This window comes from Salvia miltiorrhiza, chromosome 7 (genome assembly GCF_028751815.1).
Source record: "Salvia miltiorrhiza cultivar Shanhuang (shh) chromosome 7, IMPLAD_Smil_shh, whole genome shotgun sequence".
Taxonomy (NCBI): domain Eukaryota; kingdom Viridiplantae; phylum Streptophyta; class Magnoliopsida; order Lamiales; family Lamiaceae; genus Salvia; species Salvia miltiorrhiza.
In genome coordinates, this window is record NC_080393.1 from 6,256,400 (window position 1) to 6,276,380 (window position 19,981).

General features: G+C 38.0%; 4 protein-coding genes across 10 annotated transcripts; 1 reads left to right on the forward strand and 3 right to left on the reverse strand.

Annotated features, from left to right (window-relative positions):
- Positions 1-332: 332 nt before the first annotated feature.
- Positions 333-1,349, reverse strand: LOC130992048 (uncharacterized protein At5g39865). Its single transcript, XM_057916510.1, has one exon. It carries the CDS (start codon positions 1,022-1,024, stop codon positions 341-343), a length of 684 nt encoding a protein of 227 aa, XP_057772493.1. The 5' UTR covers positions 1,025-1,349; the 3' UTR covers positions 333-340.
- Positions 1,350-3,530: 2,181 nt separating this feature from the next.
- On the reverse strand, positions 3,531-9,784 carry LOC130992049 (ubiquitin-activating enzyme E1 1). Of its 3 annotated transcripts, none has more exons than XM_057916513.1 (7): positions 9,604-9,784; positions 8,994-9,331; positions 8,247-8,464; positions 6,410-7,204; positions 5,020-5,888; positions 4,485-4,917; positions 3,531-4,399 (listed from the first exon to the last, which is right to left on the reverse strand). In XM_057916513.1, the coding sequence occupies exons 2-7, from the start codon at positions 9,316-9,318 to the stop codon at positions 3,803-3,805; spliced, it is 3,237 nt and encodes a 1,078-aa protein (XP_057772496.1). In that variant the 5' UTR covers positions 9,319-9,331; positions 9,604-9,784; the 3' UTR covers positions 3,531-3,802. The 3 variants fall into 3 exon arrangements, with proteins under 3 accessions (XP_057772496.1, XP_057772497.1, XP_057772494.1); XM_057916514.1 differs by having other exon boundaries at positions 8,994-9,334; positions 9,604-9,773; XM_057916511.1 differs by lacking the exon at positions 9,604-9,784 and having other exon boundaries at positions 8,994-9,578.
- Positions 9,785-10,919: 1,135 nt separating this feature from the next.
- LOC130992050 (glucan endo-1,3-beta-glucosidase 9) lies at positions 10,920-13,440 on the forward strand. The gene is made up of 2 exons (XM_057916515.1): positions 10,920-11,508; positions 12,035-13,440. Exons 1-2 carry the CDS (start codon positions 11,150-11,152, stop codon positions 13,149-13,151), a joined length of 1,476 nt encoding a protein of 491 aa, XP_057772498.1. The 5' UTR covers positions 10,920-11,149; the 3' UTR covers positions 13,152-13,440.
- Positions 13,441-13,913: 473 nt separating this feature from the next.
- Positions 13,914-18,343, reverse strand: LOC130992051 (transcription initiation factor TFIID subunit 15b). Of its 5 annotated transcripts, XR_009091238.1 has the most exons (8): positions 17,955-18,343; positions 17,698-17,839; positions 16,271-16,919; positions 15,818-15,968; positions 15,650-15,728; positions 15,131-15,345; positions 14,970-15,021; positions 13,914-14,394 (listed from the first exon to the last, which is right to left on the reverse strand). XR_009091238.1 is itself a non-coding variant. In XM_057916517.1 (6 exons), exons 1-6 carry the CDS (start codon positions 18,166-18,168, stop codon positions 15,228-15,230), a joined length of 1,344 nt encoding a protein of 447 aa, XP_057772500.1. In that variant the 5' UTR covers positions 18,169-18,343; the 3' UTR covers positions 14,819-15,227. The 5 variants fall into 5 exon arrangements, 2 of the variants coding, with proteins under 2 accessions (XP_057772500.1, XP_057772499.1); XR_009091239.1 differs by having other exon boundaries at positions 14,970-15,345; XR_009091237.1 differs by lacking the exon at positions 13,914-14,394 and having other exon boundaries at positions 14,819-15,021.
- Positions 18,344-19,981: the final 1,638 nt, after the last annotated feature.

Here is a 19,981-nt window from a genome sequence, read left to right on the forward strand (position 1 = left end):
TTATATTTATAAATTATTTTTTATTCAATTTTAATTTATTATGCTTTTATATAATATAAAGATAATTAACAAAGGTTCACTCATTCATTTAGGGTTTATAATTATTTTTTTTATATTTATTTGAATTAATAATAGATTATTTGGGTTCATTAATTCAAATTTGGGGTATATAATTTTTTAAATTTTAATTTTTCAATGATAAATACTAATTAGAGTTTATAATATAATAATACTTTTTATTTTTATAAAAAACAATTTATAAAACAAAGAAATGAAGAGTGGTACACGTGGTACACATAATATTGTGGTACAGAGGATCCCATCTGGCAATAGAAACGGCTCATAAAGGCGCAGGCGAACAAGAAGGGCACCTGACGAGACCATTCTCATTGCACGAGGTACAACTCCCGATTCCGGCTTTCCCTCTATAGCACTTATGGCTCCCATTGCATTCCTGGCACAGCACGAAACTGTAACCCCCGCAAGCCTCGCACGTGCCCGGGTCCGCCGGCGGCAGCCCCTCCAAATACTTCTTCAGCTCGCCGCTCTCGTGCAGGCGCCGCACCTCCTCCGCCCCGCCGAGGTACCTACCGCCTGTGAACACCCTCGGCAGGGTGAGCTTCGACTTCTCCGACTCCCCGAGGATCCTCTGCAGTTCGTCCATGAATCCCGAGTCCATCGACAGATCCCGCTCGTCGATCGGCACGCGGAACGCCCGCAGTATCGATCGCACGGCGCTGCAGTCGTCGAACGTGCGGCGGATCACCCGCAGGCTCGTGAAGTACAGCACCACCGATTTCTCGGCGCCGCGGATCCGGATTTCCCGATCCGCGGGGTTGGATAGGGAGCGGATGAGCTCCTTCGCGCTGCGGTTACGGTGGTAGATCGACGGGGATGAGGGGGAGTCTCCTCCTCCGCCGCCGTCGTAGAGGAGGCTGTGGACGTCCTTGAACGACGAGCATGCGAATTTGAGCGTCGGCGCGTTGTGGACACGGCTCCTCGTTTTGGTTCGCCTCAGCCACATGGATTCCGAAACTCCGATCGAACAACGCAATGCCGGAACTCGGAAATCAACCGAATGTTCAGCGAAGCAATGCAGGTTTTTGGGGAAGAAATTAGGGCAATGCAGATGAAAAGGGTGATGGGAAAATGGAGGAATAAGGTGAGGGTTTGGGTTTGGCGATTCACAGCTTTTTTTTCACTCCACATGTTTTTATCACTTTTTTATCTGCGCTACGCTAACGCCCTTTTCCACTTTACTTTTTTCTTTCTTTTTTTTTTCGGATTATTTATTTGTAAGTACCTAGTTTTGGTGAACTTCGAATCCTAAATTTCTAGTAGTAAAATTGCAACTCGATTTATTTAGATATTTTACAAGTTTTAACACATGTTTCAATAATTCACGAATAATCAAAATATTTGAATAATTAAACTTATAAACTAAAAAGAGAATTATGAGTTAGTGAAAAAATATAAATTAAATTAGAAGGGTATATGTTCGAAGAGTTAATATACATTTTCATATTGTAAAGCTAAAAAATAATCATTTTTGGACCGATGAATCTATTATTTTGCCCGTAATTGACGAATTGAAAATTAAATTCACCTATTCTAAGTCATGAATTGTCCTATTTAAATTGTTAATTAAACAAACCTATTCATGGTTGTGAATTGTTGTATTTAGAAAGAAATTCACAATAAATATATCCATGGTAGTCGTGAATTAAGAAGTGAACTATTTGGAGTAATTATTTTTTATAATTTATGTTAGTAGTTAGTTTTTTTTACTATTAAAAAAATAATTTATTAATTTATTATGAGTTGAAGATTACAAATTATAATAGAATTATTTTAATAAATTAATTGTTGCTTATAATACCATAAAAAGGGGTTATTGCAGGAAAATAACCAAAATTTGCCAATTTTGTTATTTATATCATTACCTTTTTTCCTGTTAAAAAAGGGGTTAAGATTGATTCTGAATCGTCTCATGGCGAGCAATTTCGCCCAACAAATTTTGTCCAAATTCAATGTGAATGATCTCACAACTTGCTATTTTCTCACTGTTACATTAGATTAGATTTGGGTGAAATTGTCCATTGTGAAACGATTCAGAATCAAACTTAAATTCATGTATTTTCTAATGAAAAAAAAAAAACATGATATAAATAAAAAATTAAAATATTTTAGATATTTTTGAACGATAACCCTTAAAACAAATAAGATGTAGTATAAACATAAAACGAGGAGAAAGTTCTAGATGCGTGCGCATAATGACAATTTGACAATTCACTTGTTAGAAATTTAGAATGGATGATAAAATATCTATTTGCAACTAACTGGACTTCATTTTGTTGTTTAACCTTTACGTTTTTTGTGTTGCCATTTTATTATTATTGAAACAGATAAAACCACTATTTTCAGGAGTATAAACATAAAACGAGAAGAAGGTTCTAGATTCAGGCGCGAAGGCTGCATAATGGATTTGGTTTATGTGCATAAAAGATATTTATGATTGTTTTTTAAATACATACTAATATTGAACATATACCCCTTCAAAAAAAATATTGAACTTATTGTCATTAATTAATAAAGGGTAACCGCAATTTATGTTTTGAAAATGGGTGAATACGTTTGCCATATGATATTTGGAATAAATGTGAATCCGTTTAGTAGTTATCAATATACTTCAGCTATAATTTCTTCAAATATTTGAAGATAAACCAAACTTTTTAATATAATACTCCTTCCGCCGTGAAAATTATAGTATGACTTGAAGAGCATAACTTTTAATAAATAGTTGGAAGATGTGTACAAAATGGAGAAATAATCCACCAAAATTGAATGGAGATAGGGATCTGCCAACATTAATGTATTAAATAGTTGAATTTTTTTTTGTAAATATTGAGTGTGAATGAGATTTAAAATATAAATGATAATTTCCCAAAAAAAAATACAATTTTCTTAATCAAACAAAAGTAGCACTAAAAATTACTCCTAATTTTCACCGACAAGGAAAATATTTTATATTTATTTAAAGAGGAAGAAGATCTAGAAAGCAAGGCAATGGCATGCGTAAATTCTTGCCTCTAATCAGGTCGTGAATAACAGAGAATAGAGATATGATACAGTGTTTTTGTAAGGACCAAATCCAAATTCAACCAATTCTTCACAATTATTAAAAATTATTTTCCTTTAAATAAATAAGCATCATAAGACACAAAAATCCGCATATATATATAAGAAAAAAGGATAACTTTACATATATACTCTTAATAACTTTTAAAATATTTTTCTCAACAGATGAAATAAATTTGACAATATGACACTCATTTAAAGACACAATTGAGTATATAAAATCATGGTACAAATCAAAATTGATGACAAAAAATGGTTATCACAAAATGTTGAAGTGATGCTATTTTATCAATAGAAAAAATGTAAATGTTATAACCCCCATAAAACTATGCCACACTAGATTGGTATATTCAAAATAGAAGGCAACATAATTTGTGGAAAAGAAATTGATATATGCAAAGTTGCAAATCCTGTATTCAAATGATCATGTTCCAACATTATGAAACCGGCCAATCAAGCATTGGAAGAAGGCATCTAATAAGAAAATGCAGAAATCAAATTTAGCACCCAAAATGAAGAACCGTGACAGAGAACACAAATACTCAGTGCTCAAATCCACTTGATTTATGACACAGTCTAAATCGTCTTGCTATGCGTCTCTCATAGAACTGAATATTAGAATGGAAGGAAGTTTAAAGGATAAAGGACCTAGTCTTGTGAACGATCAGCGGAAGTAAATGGATATTTGCGGAATATCGACATCATTGTCCTCTTCATCCTCACACGCTACAACAACATCCACATGGTTGCGGTATGGTGGCAGCTCTACCTTGGCTACATCCCGTACGAGGTCCACAATCTTCTTGTCCATCCGGTCCTTGTGTCGAGGGAACATGCTGTTGTAGAGCAGGCAACTTCCGAAAGAAATGCTGTACGCGTTCAGTCCTTTGTCAGAAAGCCATTTGAGCAGCTCCCTCAAAGTTGGATTGTTCCTTATAATCCATCTGTCCCACACAGTCCAGATCATGTTCTGGTGCTTGATAACCTTGGGAGCCACTGGTTCGGCAATGGAGAATAGTGGAAGAGCAAGGTTGGCAAATGTGTTGCGATAATCTTCTACCTTGTGGGACCCATCGATTACTTTATAAAGCTCAAGGCAAACCAAGCCGGTAGCCATTGCTGTGGAAGTTGCAATGGCTGGAATGATCCTCCCAGCAATGAATTTGGCTTTCAGCTTGTCCACTTCAGGAATGCTGTAATTTCTTGCCCTCATGTTTGCAAGTGCCGCAATCAGGTCCATGTGATAGTTGGTGTCGTCGTCCTACACAATTACACAGCAACATCACGGACAGTTAAAAATTAAGTCATTCTTTGCATGTTAAATTTGTAAGAGATGAGATGCAAACCTTCTCAAACTGGATTGGTCTCATCCTGAAGTTAGGTGGTAATGTCTGGCGACATTGCTCAAGCTTCAGAATTAAATCATTGATAACAGCCGCATCATCCACGGAAGCAGTAGCAAGACTAGTAGCTTTCTCATCAGTTACAATTTTCGCATCCTTTCTCGGTTGGAAATCAGGGACAATGACTTGATCAACAGCCTCAGCCAGTCTCTTTGGGTTCTTCACCCAGTCTGGTATAGGGATGCCAAATGTCTCAGCTCGCAGTATGGATCCAGCCATAATAAAGTGAAGATGGCTGGGATCGGAGGTAGAAAACTGCAGAGGACGAGGGAACCTCTTTGGGGCTGACCAGAAAGGTGCACCAGTGCTGGTTGCAGCATCCTCAGGGAAGGTGAAAGCTAACTGTTTCACCCTGTTCGCAAAATAGTCTTCAAACCTGCCAATGGACAGAAAAATTATAAAATCATACCAACAGGGGAGCTAGCAACAAAAATCCAACCCAAAAAGAGAACATATGGGGGAGTTGAAAGAGATTTACTTTTGACGAGCCCACAAAATACAATCTTGGAATGATTCACATCGCTCCTTGTCAAGACACTCAATTACACGTTCCAAATTGTCCCTTGCTTGAGCATCCCCAGCATTTCTCATTGCAGATGCATACTCACCAGGATTAGAAAGATAGGCATTCACTTCAGCCGGTGTCTTTTCAAGCAATCCCTCAAATTCTGACCGGGCCCATGTCAAACAGTGATCAATATTGTGCGGGAAGGAGTGGACAGTACACATTGGTGCTTGTTTCTCAGGGGGATCACGAGAGGCACCATAGTTTTCCGTCAGGTGGGGAACGACCATTTGAGTATTGCATTTGGCACCCAAAGTTCCAGACTCCAGAAGTGGTTTCTGGAAATATAAGCATCGCTGGTCAACATAGAGCCTGGCGTTTACATTGTCAAGTGCATTAATCACAACATCGAGATTCTCCCAGAAAGCATCATGAAAAACATTCTCGGTCTCCGAACCAACACGATTCTGTAAAGCTTCTATATGAAGCTGGGAATTAATTGCCAAAGCAGCAGAAGCAGCAACAGTGGATTTCGGCTGCCCAATGTTCCAATCTCGGAAGAGGAATTGCCTACTTAGGTTACTCTTCTCTATCACATCGTCATCAGTAATAGTCAATTTTCCAGATGATCCACATGAAACTCCCATTAGAGCCAAATTCTTAAGAAATTCACAGCCTAGAGCACCAGATCCAACAACAAAAGTTTTTGCATCTTCTAGTTTCTTTTGAAGCTTAGACCCAAACACTGAAATCTGGGCATCATAACGGCTATTCAAAGGTCTGAAGTCGCTGGGATCAATAGGCTCGGTAGGAAGTGATTCTACAGAGTCAAAGTAAAAGAACTGCAAAGACATCGCAACATAAAAAGTTTAGTTGTATTGTATAATTTTTGCACCAGCTCTTCCAAGAATACAACTACAGCAGCAAGGAGTGATGGCAGTTGTGCGGACCTAATTTTTGATAGAAGTTATCAATTATATAATTCATCAAAAAATAGACTCAAAGCGCCTAAAAAGAGAACAAAGATAAAGCAAAACAATAACATCAAACCACACCATAACATCCAAGAGGTGAACCCTGCAGTTTTAGCCTATATAGTGGCCAAGTCGTAATTTAAATAAGCAAGACCAGGATTTTACAAAAACTCTGGCCATAGGGAGCAAATTTGTGTTAATCAGAAACTGGCGATAAGTCTTCTACACTCTCTATTGTTTTAAAAAACCTCAAATGTGGACTGATTTACAGATCTGAGTAGTAGGTAGCAATAGTTCCACTTTCTCATCCACTCAAAAAAGGGGAAAAAGAAGGAAAATAATAAGAAACAAGTTGAGAAAGGCTTTTAAGCAAGAGAGAAATTAATAACCTGGAAAAGAGGATGAAACTTCCCCGAGCATGCCTTCATAACCTCCTGCCCGACAATGCCACCGAACATGGCAGCCATAGGATTCAGGACAGCTCTAGCACCAAAAGCAAAGTGTCTCAGGAGTTTAGGATTAATATCATCCAATTTGCCATCTCCTAGGCTTTCGTTCATGTTACTGGTTATAGATATCAACTTCTGGGCATCCTCTTCAGAACCAGCAACTGGGTAGCGCCCCATTTCAGACACAAACTTATCTAATGCTTGGAATGCCAAATGCAGAAGAGGTGGCCTGTCAAACTTGGAGAAATCAGAAAGAAGGAAATCACCAGTATCCTTTAATGCCTCCTTTAGCGGCTTGAAGTTCAAAACCTTGGGCTGTTTCACCTGAGTTACAATACCACCTCTCTCATATGCACCATAATTAGTTGTATCTTCTTCAAGGGTGAAGGAGTATGGACGTGCATTTTTTACTTTTCTTGGCTTTCCATCATTTAGTTCTGTCATTCCTCGGACTTCTGAGAACACAACCAGATCCCCATCCTGAAACTCAAGCCTTTCATCATCCACGCATGCCACAAGAGCAGGGTTGTCGTTACTGATAGATGCAATAATTCCTGTGTGAGGCTCCTCACCGTCGACATCGAATACAGTGAATGCAGGTCCGAAATCACAAAAAGCACTACCAAAAAGACCTCTAACTTCTGTTTTAATGAATGCAATAGGTGGCTGATGATTGTGACAGTAGTCACTGAACTCGATTGCACTATCTAAATTGATATCAGTAAAAACCACAGCCTGCATAGGTGACACATATCCTTATTAGAAATAGCTGAAACATATATGCTTGGCAGTGATGGAGTGCAGGATAGTTGAAAAGTAAATGAAAGATCTTATTCCAAAATTCATTAAATGCATATAATAAAGTAAATGCTGAACACGCAATAGTTGGTTTGTCAGGACATGGATAAGACCCATTGCCTCCAATTGAGAAAAAACAAGCTTAGAATTAGTAGATCTAACAGCACAACATAGGTGGCATAGGAGGAAAAAAAACATTCCTTCAGTTCTTCTGAATGTTGGGGTAATTCATATAGACATACTTAACCCCTATTATGTTATGATAGCAGTGGTGGCCAAGCTCAAGCTTATGTTTATGATATATGTGCATAAAACAATGCATTCTCTAACATTGCAGGCTTGTAGCTATTGGGTAAGGATGTTACACTATGACAGTAAATGTTTCCCTAAAACATTTAAATTTTTTTTTTATTAATAGATTGTTTAAGTAAATGTGACAGTCGTATATTAAAAAAGTAGAAGAAGAGTAACTGCACTGAAACAATATGCATAGCAAAAGACAAAGGGAATCCACATTTCATATTTCACGAATAGATAAATTTTAAAGAGTACACATGTCAGGAAGATCAAAGTAACAGAGGGTGTTTGTAGATACGCACTTGAATATCATGTATGTGATCAAATATTTCAGTCACATGAATTTATTTTAAAGATTTTAACTTAACAGAAATTAGAATCATCAGCAGATGAAAAATTCTGAATAAAACCAACAAGGCTACAGGGTATTTGAACTTATTCTACTGAAGCCTCGACCAGATGGAGTGACACATGCAATAACTAACATCAATGCGTACTGTATCTTATGCATGTTCCAAAGCAAGCAGAAAGGCACAGTTCTTATGCTTGGATGGTAAGTAACAAAATGAAAAATAGAAACAAAGAGAGGGGGGCAGAGGGAGAGGGGGACTGGGGACGCACGGAATCAATGATGAAAAGTGTGGGCAATTCAGAAAGGAAGAAAGTATATTAAAAGGATTACCTGAAAATCCGAAAGCTGTTCTTTAGTCAATTTTGTAGTCAAAGTCAAGACAGTTACAGCATTATTTAATTCCTGTAGCTTCTGAACTGAAGCGAGTGCCCTGTTCTTACCCAAATCTTTTTCTGAGAAAACAAAGTTACTAGACATATCCCACAACTCCACTGTTCCTTCATCGTGCAATGTAACAGACTTCACACCAGCAAGGACAAGGTTCTTAGCTGAAAAGTGTTAAAAAGCATCGAGTTATGATAAGATTCAAGCCCCAGAAGTCATTCTCCCACTTTATTCATTAAACAAGCAATCAGACTCAAGTCATGTTGTAATACAAGTATTATCTAGAAATAAGCACTTTCACAAGCAAACACAAATAATAAATCAGAGCCTCTGCATAAATGGCATGAATTCTCTATAAATTATTTCTTTGACATCTTCTCCCAGGTCACCAGGAACATGAGGTCAGCCACATAATGAGCATCTCTAGCAATAAGTAAATCAAAAGCTATAAAGGGATAACCTCAGGAAAAAATCCCAATCAGAAATTGAATATAGACAGTAACAGATACGCATGCTCCACTTGTTGCTAAATATGGCTTCAGTGTTACTCACAATTAGTGTTGATTCCGAGATCAAACACACTGAGCTTTCACAAAGTAAAGTTTGTAACAGCACATGCATATACAGCATCAAACAATCACGTACTATAATATACGATCCAAGTATCTCTGAGAGAGTTAGAAAAAAATATACCAATCTCAACTCCGAGGCCCTGCATTCCAGACACAAGAACATTAGAAGCAAACAGCCGCCGCATAGTCTCTCGCCCGTAGACGGCCAGCTGCCGGCTGTGGAGATCCTCGTCAATATCGCGCGGGGTTCCATCATCAAACGCCATATCGGTGACTGTTGGTTCGCTGCAGTTTCCGCTGCTGTTGCTGTTCCCTACACCGTCGCTGCTGTTCTTCGCCTGATTGTTGGAGTTTTCGGTGGAGGAAATGACGCGCTGCCTCTTGACGCTTTCGGAATCACTTACGTTATCAGCCTCGCCTTCCCCTGCTCTCTTTCTAGGAAGCATATAGTGCAACAAGCTGCTAAAAACACGCCGAATCCCCATCGAAACCACCAAAATCAGCACAGAATATATAAAATATTTGGGAAATTCAGAATCGAGATGGTTCTTCAAGTATAACAACAATCTGGCCGAGATCGGAGATTGTAGCACTACCGCAATCGTAATGAAAATTACGGAAAAAATAATAAGCCCTCTTCCTAGGTATTGTGAAGCCATTCGAAATCGATCGAAGAATATAAACAGTAAATCGATTCCAAACACAATAGATTAAGTAAAGAATGAATTTACCGGTTACAGCTTCGGAGAGGAAAGAATGGAACCAGAGACGGAATGTTCGAGAGATATAGAGAGATGTAGAGAGAGAGAGAGAGAGGAAATGAGAAGGATGATTCGAGATACAACAGAGGGTTTTCTGTGAGAAGACTTGAAAAAGGTTTCTTATGCAATCACGGTAAGGGGTAACGTTGTACTTTTCTACCCGATAACAGAATCATTTTACTATACATTTTTCTCTGTGTTTAAGTGTTTAGGGATGTTTATATACGCATTTGTCCGATCTATTATGTAAAAATACAGTTATATTCCAAATTAAAATTAAGTTTCTCTTTGTATAATTTATCTGTATCAATTTATTTTACCATTCAATACGTGGATTGTGCTTTTTTCTAGTGCAAATTTATCATAATATGTAGATGATGCTTTTTCTTTAGTGTAAGTTTATCATGAAAATAAAGAAAAATGATAACTTGATGATTTCCGTCCTTAGATGATGCTTTTTCTCTAGTGCAAACTCGGACGGTCGGACCATAAAGTTTTCAAGTCATTTTTAGGTTTTTTTTAATTATTATTATCACGAGAGCAACCAAAATTAAATGTAAGTTTTATTTTCACCAATAAATTTTGATACGCTTTTATGCATATATAAGTGTATGCGTTGTAGCTGTGCCTCTAATAAGTGTTAGGAATTATTATAATTCAAACTTCCAGAGAGTCTTGTGTATAAATTATGGAGCATTGGGATATATTTATATTATACTTTTTTGTTAAAGCCCTAAACCTTCTTGGTCCTTTTATAAATAATCCATTCTACTTATTTATTTTTTTAGAACACTCAAGGGGAGATGGAGGGTTAGGCAAATCATTTATCTGTAAGTAAACATCAATCAATATCTTATACATGACGTTGCTCAAAAGTGGCAACGCTCAAAAGAGACCAATAGAGGAAGCAAAACCTAGACAAAGAAGAACCATACAAAATAATCCAATCTACTTAATTATGTTTAAGTCCAATATTAACTTAATTAAACTATTTGTATACCAAAAGAATTTTCTTTAAAAGAAATGGTGGTAGAATACAACTTGTATACCAATAGCTCTACCCATGAAAATTAAAATTTTAGTTAAACAAAATTGACTAAGTTTTACTTGCAAAATTTTTAAAGTTGACGTAATTGTTAACTACGTTTCAAAGTTCCACATTGAATCAAAATTAATTAAAATTATTCCCAACATTTATCTAACCAAACTTTGTCGTCTAATGGGTTAGGTGTTAGTATATAATTGTAGTAATGACATTGCAATTACAGAAATCATCTGTAAAAAAATTATAAGTATAAACAATTATCGAAAATAAAGCATCACAATAACGCAATTTCAAACTAGCTCACATTAATTTCCACTCATATTGTTGACCAGACAAAAATTCTGTAATCTAATGAAAATCTGTGTCCGTAAAAAGAGCAACTTTTTATGTGCTATCAAAACATCAAACAGGTAGCGCGCAACAGCTAGCTAAAACCGGCAGCAGCGGCGGCGGCGGTGGCGGAACTCGAAAATGCCTCTACCGAACTCCAAGCCCTCGCTCATTTCCCTCTCATTCTCCCTCTTGCTACTACTTTCCATCCCCTCAAATGTCGGGTGCATCGGCGTCAACTGGGGCACGGCGGCGTCGCACCCTTTGCCGCCGGCGAAGGTGGTGGAGCTTCTCAAGGCCAACGGCATCGGTAAAGTGAAGCTGTTCGACGCCGACCCGCTCGTCCTCCAGTCGCTCTCTGGCTCCAAAATCCGCGTCACCGTCAGCATTCCGAATTCTATGCTTCGCAGCCTCAACGCTTCATTAAAGGCCGCCGAGAGCTGGGTGCACGATAATCTCACCCGCTTCGTTTCCGACGGCGCCTCCAGGGTCCTCATTGAGTGCGTATTCTCATTATTTCAATTTATATTCTTCAGTTCTGATTTTGGATGAGCATGTTTCAGTTGGTTGCTTCATTATTAGTGTTAGCAAATCGCAGTATTATTTCTCTCGATAAGTAAAACCTAATTGCTAGATGTTTGAGAGAGAGAGAGAGAGAGAGAGACGCTTGATACTGAATTTTGAGAGATGAAACTGCATACTCGATATAGAAATAAGCTGCTTGATACTGATTTGTGATGAATTTCGTTAAAGCTCAAAGCTCGTTTAAACTTTATAACATTTGAATGAAATTTCAACGAAGCTCGAACAGTAGATTCATACATACCCTTATTGATGCATAACTAAGTTCATGAATGATCAAGAAGAGGGCATGACTGATAGAATAATGGTGCATTTGAGATCATTGCATCGTTGTATAGGGAAAAGCTCTGCTGCTTTTGATGGTTGAGTTTCATTGATGTGTTGTTTTATACCCCCGCGAATTGTGCGTTTTGGCTGATAATGCTCTAACATATACGTTTGTAGGTATGTTGCTGTCGGAGACGAGCCTTTCCTCCAAAGCTATGGCGACCAGTTCCACCCCTATGTCGTTGGAGCAGCTGCCAACGTCCAAACAGCGTTGCTCAAGGCTAACTTGGCTGAAAAGGTGAAAGTCGTAGGAACCTGCAGTTTCGATGCTTTTGTATCAGAAACTGGTTTGCCATCAAAAGCGCGTTTTAGGCCATCAGTCAATAGAACCATGATTGAGCTCCTCATGTTTTTGAACAGACATAGATCTCCATTTTTCGTATCCATAACCCCCTTCCAGAGCTACCATGATAACAAGAACATTTCACTTGACTTTTCTCTTTTCAGAGAAAGAGCACGGCCTCGGAATGATAGTCACAAGACCTACAAAAACAGCTTCGACTTGAGCTATGATACCATCATCTCAGCCCTATCCGGTGCTGGATTTCCCCAGACGGACGTAGTCATTGGGCGAGTCGGTTGGCCCACTGACGGTGCTCCAAATGCCACCTCGTCTTTAGCCGAAGAATTCACTAAAGGCTTGATCAACCACCTCCAGAGCAATGCAGCAAAATCTTCCAAGGGCCAAGCTTTGCCAACGGAAATATACATATTTAGCCTTTTAGACGAAGATAAGAGAGGCATAGCTACCGGGAATTTTGAGAGGCACTGGGGCGTGTTCACATTCGACGGCCAAGCTAAGTATCAAGCCGATCTTGGGCAGGGCTCGAGAAAACTGGTGAATGCTCAGGGCGTGCAGTACCTCTCTCCCAGATGGTGTGTGGTGAACAACAACAAGGACTTGTCAAACGCGACTGCACTCGCCTCGGTGGCGTGTGCTGCCGACTGCACTGCAGCGTCGCTAGGTGGTTCGTGCTTCAACCTTAGCTGGCCCGGCAATATCTCTTACGCGTTCAACAGTTACTATCAGCAGCACGATCAAAATGCAGATAGCTGTGCGTTCTCAGGCTTGGGATTGATCACCACCGTCGATCCGTCCGTTGATGCCTGCAGGTTTCCAGTCGGACTCAAGACGTCGCTTTCGATCTCCCTACAAGAATCTGCATTTCTCTGTCGGTTTATATCGCCAACGGTAACTGTTTTGCTGTGGTTGCTTGCTGAAATATGGCCGTAGATGTTGGTTGATGTTCCTTGAGGTTTCATGGTTAATATCTTTCATCATTTTTGTGTGCGACCAAATTTTCACTTGTATCTATATTCTGCTTTCTACTGATCAGGTTGCATCATTTTCGTGTAATATCTCAAAAATGGTGAAAATTTTGAGGTGATTAATGCCATTTTTAGTGCAAGAGGCAACGTTGGTTGTCTTAGGACTCAATTCTGATTTTGGGAATGGAATTTTATTATTGGTGAGCAGATATTGTACTAACAATGGATATATAATAGGATTCACGTTTTTGTCATTGTTGATTAGACGGATTGCTAAGTTCGACCGAACTTAACTTACTACATTGTACACTGGCATTAATTTGTAATTTTAAGAAGAAAATAAATTCAACATAACTTAGTATACAATATTGAACATTATACAAATACCTCATTCGTATCCACTTCGATGTACCAAGAAGAAAGGGTATTTCACTTCTTCCAAGTAGTCATTTCAAAACAAGTCATTCTGATTTTTTGAGCATCATTGATTGCAGATTTTAGTTGTTGAAGACGAGTTATACGACAATCGTTATTTCAGCTTGGGTTATGTTGGTAATGCTAAAATATAATTTGGATAGTTTCCGACATAGTAGATGTCTTATACTACATTAAATTTATACATCCCATTTTCATGAAAAGACATAATGAATTATGCTTCAAAAGTTAATTCACGTGGGCAACTGGGCGATTCAACTACACAAAATAATTCAGAATCGCAATATCAAAATGCTACCATAAACCTATATTTCATTCATCAAAAGAACTCATTCTCCAGTGTTTACACATAACTATTTTCTAAATCTATTTTACTCCCACAAAACAAACAGAAAACTGAGAAAGATAACAGTAACCTAAAAAAGATTGCAAACCCAAAAACACCAAGGCAAGCAAAGACTATCACGAAAAGGAAAACTGGAGGGGTCTTTTTTCACAGTAAGGACGAGGACAAACCATTTTATATGGAAAGTATTCTCAAGCAGTCTGTCTAATATGGAAATCCATGGGAGCAAAATCGAGCATCAAACACAGGAGGGGAATGTTTTTGAAGAATTGGGCAGTGCTACTCCCTTCAAGCAAAGTTTGCACAAACTGGATATCAGAGCATCAAACAGTCCCAACTTTGACAGTGCCACTGCATAAGCTCACAGTCCCGAGTTTGACAGTGCAACTGCAGAAGCTCCAGAAGACACGACTAGTGCTCCATTCAGCTAAGACAGAAGCAGCCTTAGAAAGCAAATGACGGAACGTACACAATTATATAGCAGCCCAATTTTCTGCCTCTTGCACACACTTCCATGACTAACAAGATTGGGTTTTAAGATAGCCTGAGTATCCTCATATTATGCCATGAAACAACTAATCTAAACCAATTAAACAGAATGTTGAACGAACCTAAGAGATCGGACACTGGAGATGAGGCACATCCAAGAAAATAAATGGGCTAAGAATAAGAAGACAAACTGCAAATGAACGAGGTTTATACTTAAGCCAGACATCATATTCTAAGCACTAGTACCAAGAGATAATGGGATAATACGAATATCATCCCTTATAAACGTCCTGCAGTGTTCCATCCATAATCTTAACAATGGTGTATGTGCACGAGCCAACACCAAAAAAAAGAAAGCAAAATGAACAAGAAATGGGAGCTCAAAGCATTTTTGTGCAAAACTTCCACAACATACTTGTTTTTAGCAATGATGCAGATACGAGAAATCTACGCCACAAATGCACATATGCATCAGAACAAAAATAAAAGTGTAACTTAGTAAGCAACACTCACCTGATAATTTCAACCTACCTTTAGCAGCAATTTGGAGAATATCCACTTCCCTCTATAAAAACATTCACACAGCTCATATCAATCCTTACTCCCCACCAAGGTGCTAACAAGAGATGTAGAAGGGAGAAAAGGTATATTGCTCAGAGCAATGAACAACCTACCTTTGATCTCCAGTTAGAGAACAAATCCGCTTACGGAATAAAAATAAAACCCCTTCCCACCATTAAGACTACTACATTAATATCCCTTCTGTAGTGTCTAGTATGGACGTGAACGATTTCCGCCATGATAATTTCTATCTGGACCAGATGAACCACCATCTCGATAATTGTCTCTCCGTCTATCACCTCCATAGTTGCCTCTACCACCACCACCACTGTAGATAAAGAAATTCATCAAATACAAGAAAGCTCCTCAATGCACATCAAAGCATTTACTTCAAGTTCATTGCAACCATCAAAACAGAACAATATATTTACAAAAACAAGACTGAACCACTACAAAAGAGCAGATGAATTATAGCACTTATAATCTCCATCAGACCCCAAAGAATCATTCTACAATTTGATTCTTGAAAATTTGTTATCCAAAGGTTCAAATCAGAAAGATTCCACTCTCAAGATAATTTTTGGTACACCCTAAATGCAACTAAAAATGTATTTGTGAGAACATTCACTTACCCGCCACCATATGATTGAGCTTTTGGAGCAGATTTCTCGGCCATTGTGACGCTAATTTTGTGTCCTCTCATGTCATGCACTGTTAATACAAAAAAAACATTGTAACTGATTAGGAGAGAGAAATATATCATATTCAAGGGAGGCAAATCTTTAAGCAAAGTAACATACTGTTGAAGAAACCTCCAGCTGAATGTGCTGCAGATGGGTCTTCATACGATAAAACTGCATCGCCTTTATTTTTTCCTTGTTCATCTGTGTATAATTTTATGCTCCAGGGCCATTGATCTTTGTACCCTCGCTTTTGCTTGATTCTTGCAACCTGAAAGTCGGAAAAATACAACTAAGTTAATCCAACTCAAGACTATCCAAATTAGAAGACTCTTTGATCTGAGAAACAAATTCTATTAAGACATTCATGTCTTTTCAGTATACCCCCAAACCTTAGTATTGTTACCATATTCTCAACCATAATCAAAACATCAAAGTCCTAATGCAGCAAAAAGGGCTAGATTCTAGAGATATCATAGATGGTTCAACACAAAATGTACATAAGTACACAATTCTTCAAAATATACATAACTGCAACTTTTAATGAAAATAAGACATAAAATTTGCATTTACTTGGCCGATACTTCCAAACAGTTCTCTGAGCTCGTCAGTGGTGACATCTGGAGGCAAATTTGATATGTAAATTCTTGAGTTATCACAGGAATCCCCACAATTTTCATCACATTGCTTGACCTTTTCAGTAACCTCTGCTGGAGCACTGCTATAACCTCCTGGGTTTCGAGGACCTCCCCCATATCCACCAGATGAACCCCCTCGTCCACCTCCACGGCTACCACCTTGACCATCACCACCATAACCAACAGGGGCACCATATGAAGGAGGGTGCGAAGTAGGTCCCCCAGTGTAACTTGTAGGTGGAGGGACCGCATCAGGAGCATAATTAGGGTTTCCACCATATGCATTCGGAGGAGCAAATCCACCAGCACCCCCATAAGAAGGGGGAGCAATGGGAGGACTCTGCCCATAACCACCATCATCCCTTCCTTGACTACCACCATCGTAACCGTTGCCACTGCGACCACTGCCACCATCATAGTAGTTACCTCTTCCACCTCTGCTGTTTTCATAACCTCCACCTCTTCCACCTCTACTTTGACCACCACCACCACCACCTCTACCGCCACGGTCATCACCGCCAGCAGGAGACTGTGTACCACATTTGTTACACTCAGTTCTTCGGGCAAAGTTCACATTCCCGCAGCTACATCCATAGATGCCATTATCAATTACCACCAGCAGATAAAGGAAACTCAGATATCATAGCCACTTGTTGATGTCAAACATCTTATCATACCCAAACATCTATTAAGTAAATATCCATTCTACAGAAGTCATTGAATCTTACAAATTTTGATATAAGCAGATACATCTCCCAAAGAAACACAACAAGGATATAAAGCATAGAGGAACCTTTGGAAGTTACCACCCAAAAGAACATACACAGAATCCAATCATTGAACTTGAACTTTTAACAATTGGGATAATCTGCTTCAAGGTTATACAGTAGAGGAAACTGGATTTTCTATAATCAAGCACCATCTGAATTGAAGAACTGGTAAAAAGTTCAGACCATAAGAAAATTCATGATTAATCATATTGGAATCGATTCCTTTTCAATTTAAAACAAAGCATCAACAAAACAAGACACTAGAGAAAATATAAGCAGAAAAGCCACCATATTACCACCCATAACGAATCCAGAAACTACAATGCGCACTATATTTGACCTGGATCTCATGCTTACTTCATCTAAAAAGAAACATTCTTTAAAGTGTATTTTATTTCATTATTTCACCCATCCAAGAAAGATGCTAGGAATATGGTGCACATAAATGTAATCAGATGCTAACAATGAACATGGTAAATGACATGGTTTCTTCAGGTAAACTCTACTTTATCACAAAGTCGTCGCCCCAAAGTAAATAAAATTATCAGAAAAGTTTATTGAAATTGTTGAGATATACAAGCAGCTCGATTACCTTTGATTGGGACAACGCCAATCACCTTCCCTGCCGCTTCCTCCACCACGACCACCTCCCCTACCACCACCGCCACCGCGTCCCCCACGATCCCCTTGGTACCCACCGCCACGATCACCCGGGTATCCACCTCCTCCACCCCCTACAATCAATTAACAGATCTCATATCAGAAAAGTTTAAACCAACAATTAAAATAGCAACCAACTCAAATCTTTTACATAAGAAAACTAACGCGGAAAAACAATTAATAGTATACCTCTATTACCTCCGTATCCACCGCCTCCGCCTCTTCCACCGTAGCCTCCACCACCGCTTCCTCGATTCCCGTAGCCTCCACCTCCACCGCCGCCATAACCTCCGTAGCCTCCTCCGCCTTCAGAACCGCCATATCCACCACCGCCATAACCTCCGCTTCCGCCCATGGGCGGCGCGCCAGATCCGTCGCCTTCTTGGCCGTACATACCAGACATCTTCCTAGGTCAACTGAGATAACCAAATCAAATTTCCCTAAAATTAACAGACCGCTTATTCCTCGCGTGAGAGCACAGAAAAAAGGGGGCTTGAAGAAGATGAGCTAGGGTTAAGGGAATCACTCTCAGAAGACTCTTTAAAGGTATACAGATATTTTTGTTTTGGATTTGGATTAGAGCATGCAATCCACTGCGGTCAGGCGTATATATGCGATGCTATTAGCCAATCATGGCGGTTTATTTCGATTCTCGCCCTAAACCAAAAGGCATTTTCTTTTCTGAAATCGTTTGAAATCAAATGCGAGTATGAAAAATAGTAAAACATGATTTATTTATTTATTTTATTCAATTTTTTATTTCACGATATTTCATCAATAACACTTCACACAACGAAATTTACTATTTAAATATTTTCCTTTTCATAATAACCATAAAAGCATTTATTTTGTTTCATTATACAATGTGAGTTGCACAAAAGATATTAAGAAAACTAGTGAAATTTACAAAAAAAATTATTTTTGAAATTATAATCGACGATATTAAGTAATACAAAACACAAAATAATTTTTTTAGAAACACCATTTTTTTGTTAACTATTTCAAATATGACAATTTGAATTTGAAAATGAATTTAAAATTAAACGTGCCCTGAACATTTTAAAAGGAAAAGTCTGTTATCCGTATTAATTAAAATAAAAAAGTATTTGCTCCAACACAAAACAATACAGTACTTTAGAATTAAGGCGCCAGTGAATAATTTAATAAATTGTTATAATTTTAAAAGCCTTAAAATGTATAATGTCATATGTGTATCATTTTTATTTTATTTTTTGCGAAGAATATGTGTACCATAATAATGAGTCGAAGTGTCGAGCACGGCCCGAATTTTGTAGCCCAAATATCTATATGTGACATGTGTACTTGTAGTGTCATTGCGTCATTACTTGCAAAATTAAGTAGTACTGCTTCCGTTCCACGAATCTAGACACGTTTGGTTTCGGCATGAGAATTAAGAAGCTATAGATTAGTGTGTAGTTAATAAAGTATAAAAGTGATAAAGTATGAGATAGAATTATTACCTTATTTGAAAATGTGTCAAGATTCGTGAGACGACCCAAAAAGGAAAACGTGTCAAGATTCGTGGGAGGGTGGTTCTATTCATAGCCCCCGTTTTACTCTTTACAGCCCCTCTTTTAAAATATTAATAATAATTAATTAAGAATTTACTATTCTACCCTATATTTTATAGCCTCTAAATTAAACTAATTTTAAATTTTAAATATTAAATAAACTTAAAAGAATAAACACGTATAGCCTCTATCGTAATCTGAAAATATTTATAGCCCCTATATATAAACTCGGAAAAAATTTGTATAGCCCCTCAATTCAAAATTCTGATAATCACATAAAATAATCGATGCAAACATCAAGTTCGATTATTCTAAAACTTCTTTAGAATTCTACGATGAAAATATTGGACGAAAATTCTTAAATCAAACGTGATATACAGGTATTTCTCCAGAATATATTTAGAAATATACGTATGTTATTTTGATTCTTTATAACTGCAGTTTGATTTTTAATATTACGTATTGTGCTTAATTAAGTGTTGTTGAGGCGGCGCCTTTAATGTGAGAAGCGGTGATTCTAAAATCAATTATTGTTTCGTGAAGATTTGAAACTAGCTAATTGTTAATAGCCGCAATTGTTGATTGTCAACTAAAGTTTAACCTTTTACCTTTTCTTATATATAGTCTCCCCCTCAATATAATCAGGATTTTGCTTCATCATCATTGCGGCTGTTATTATATATT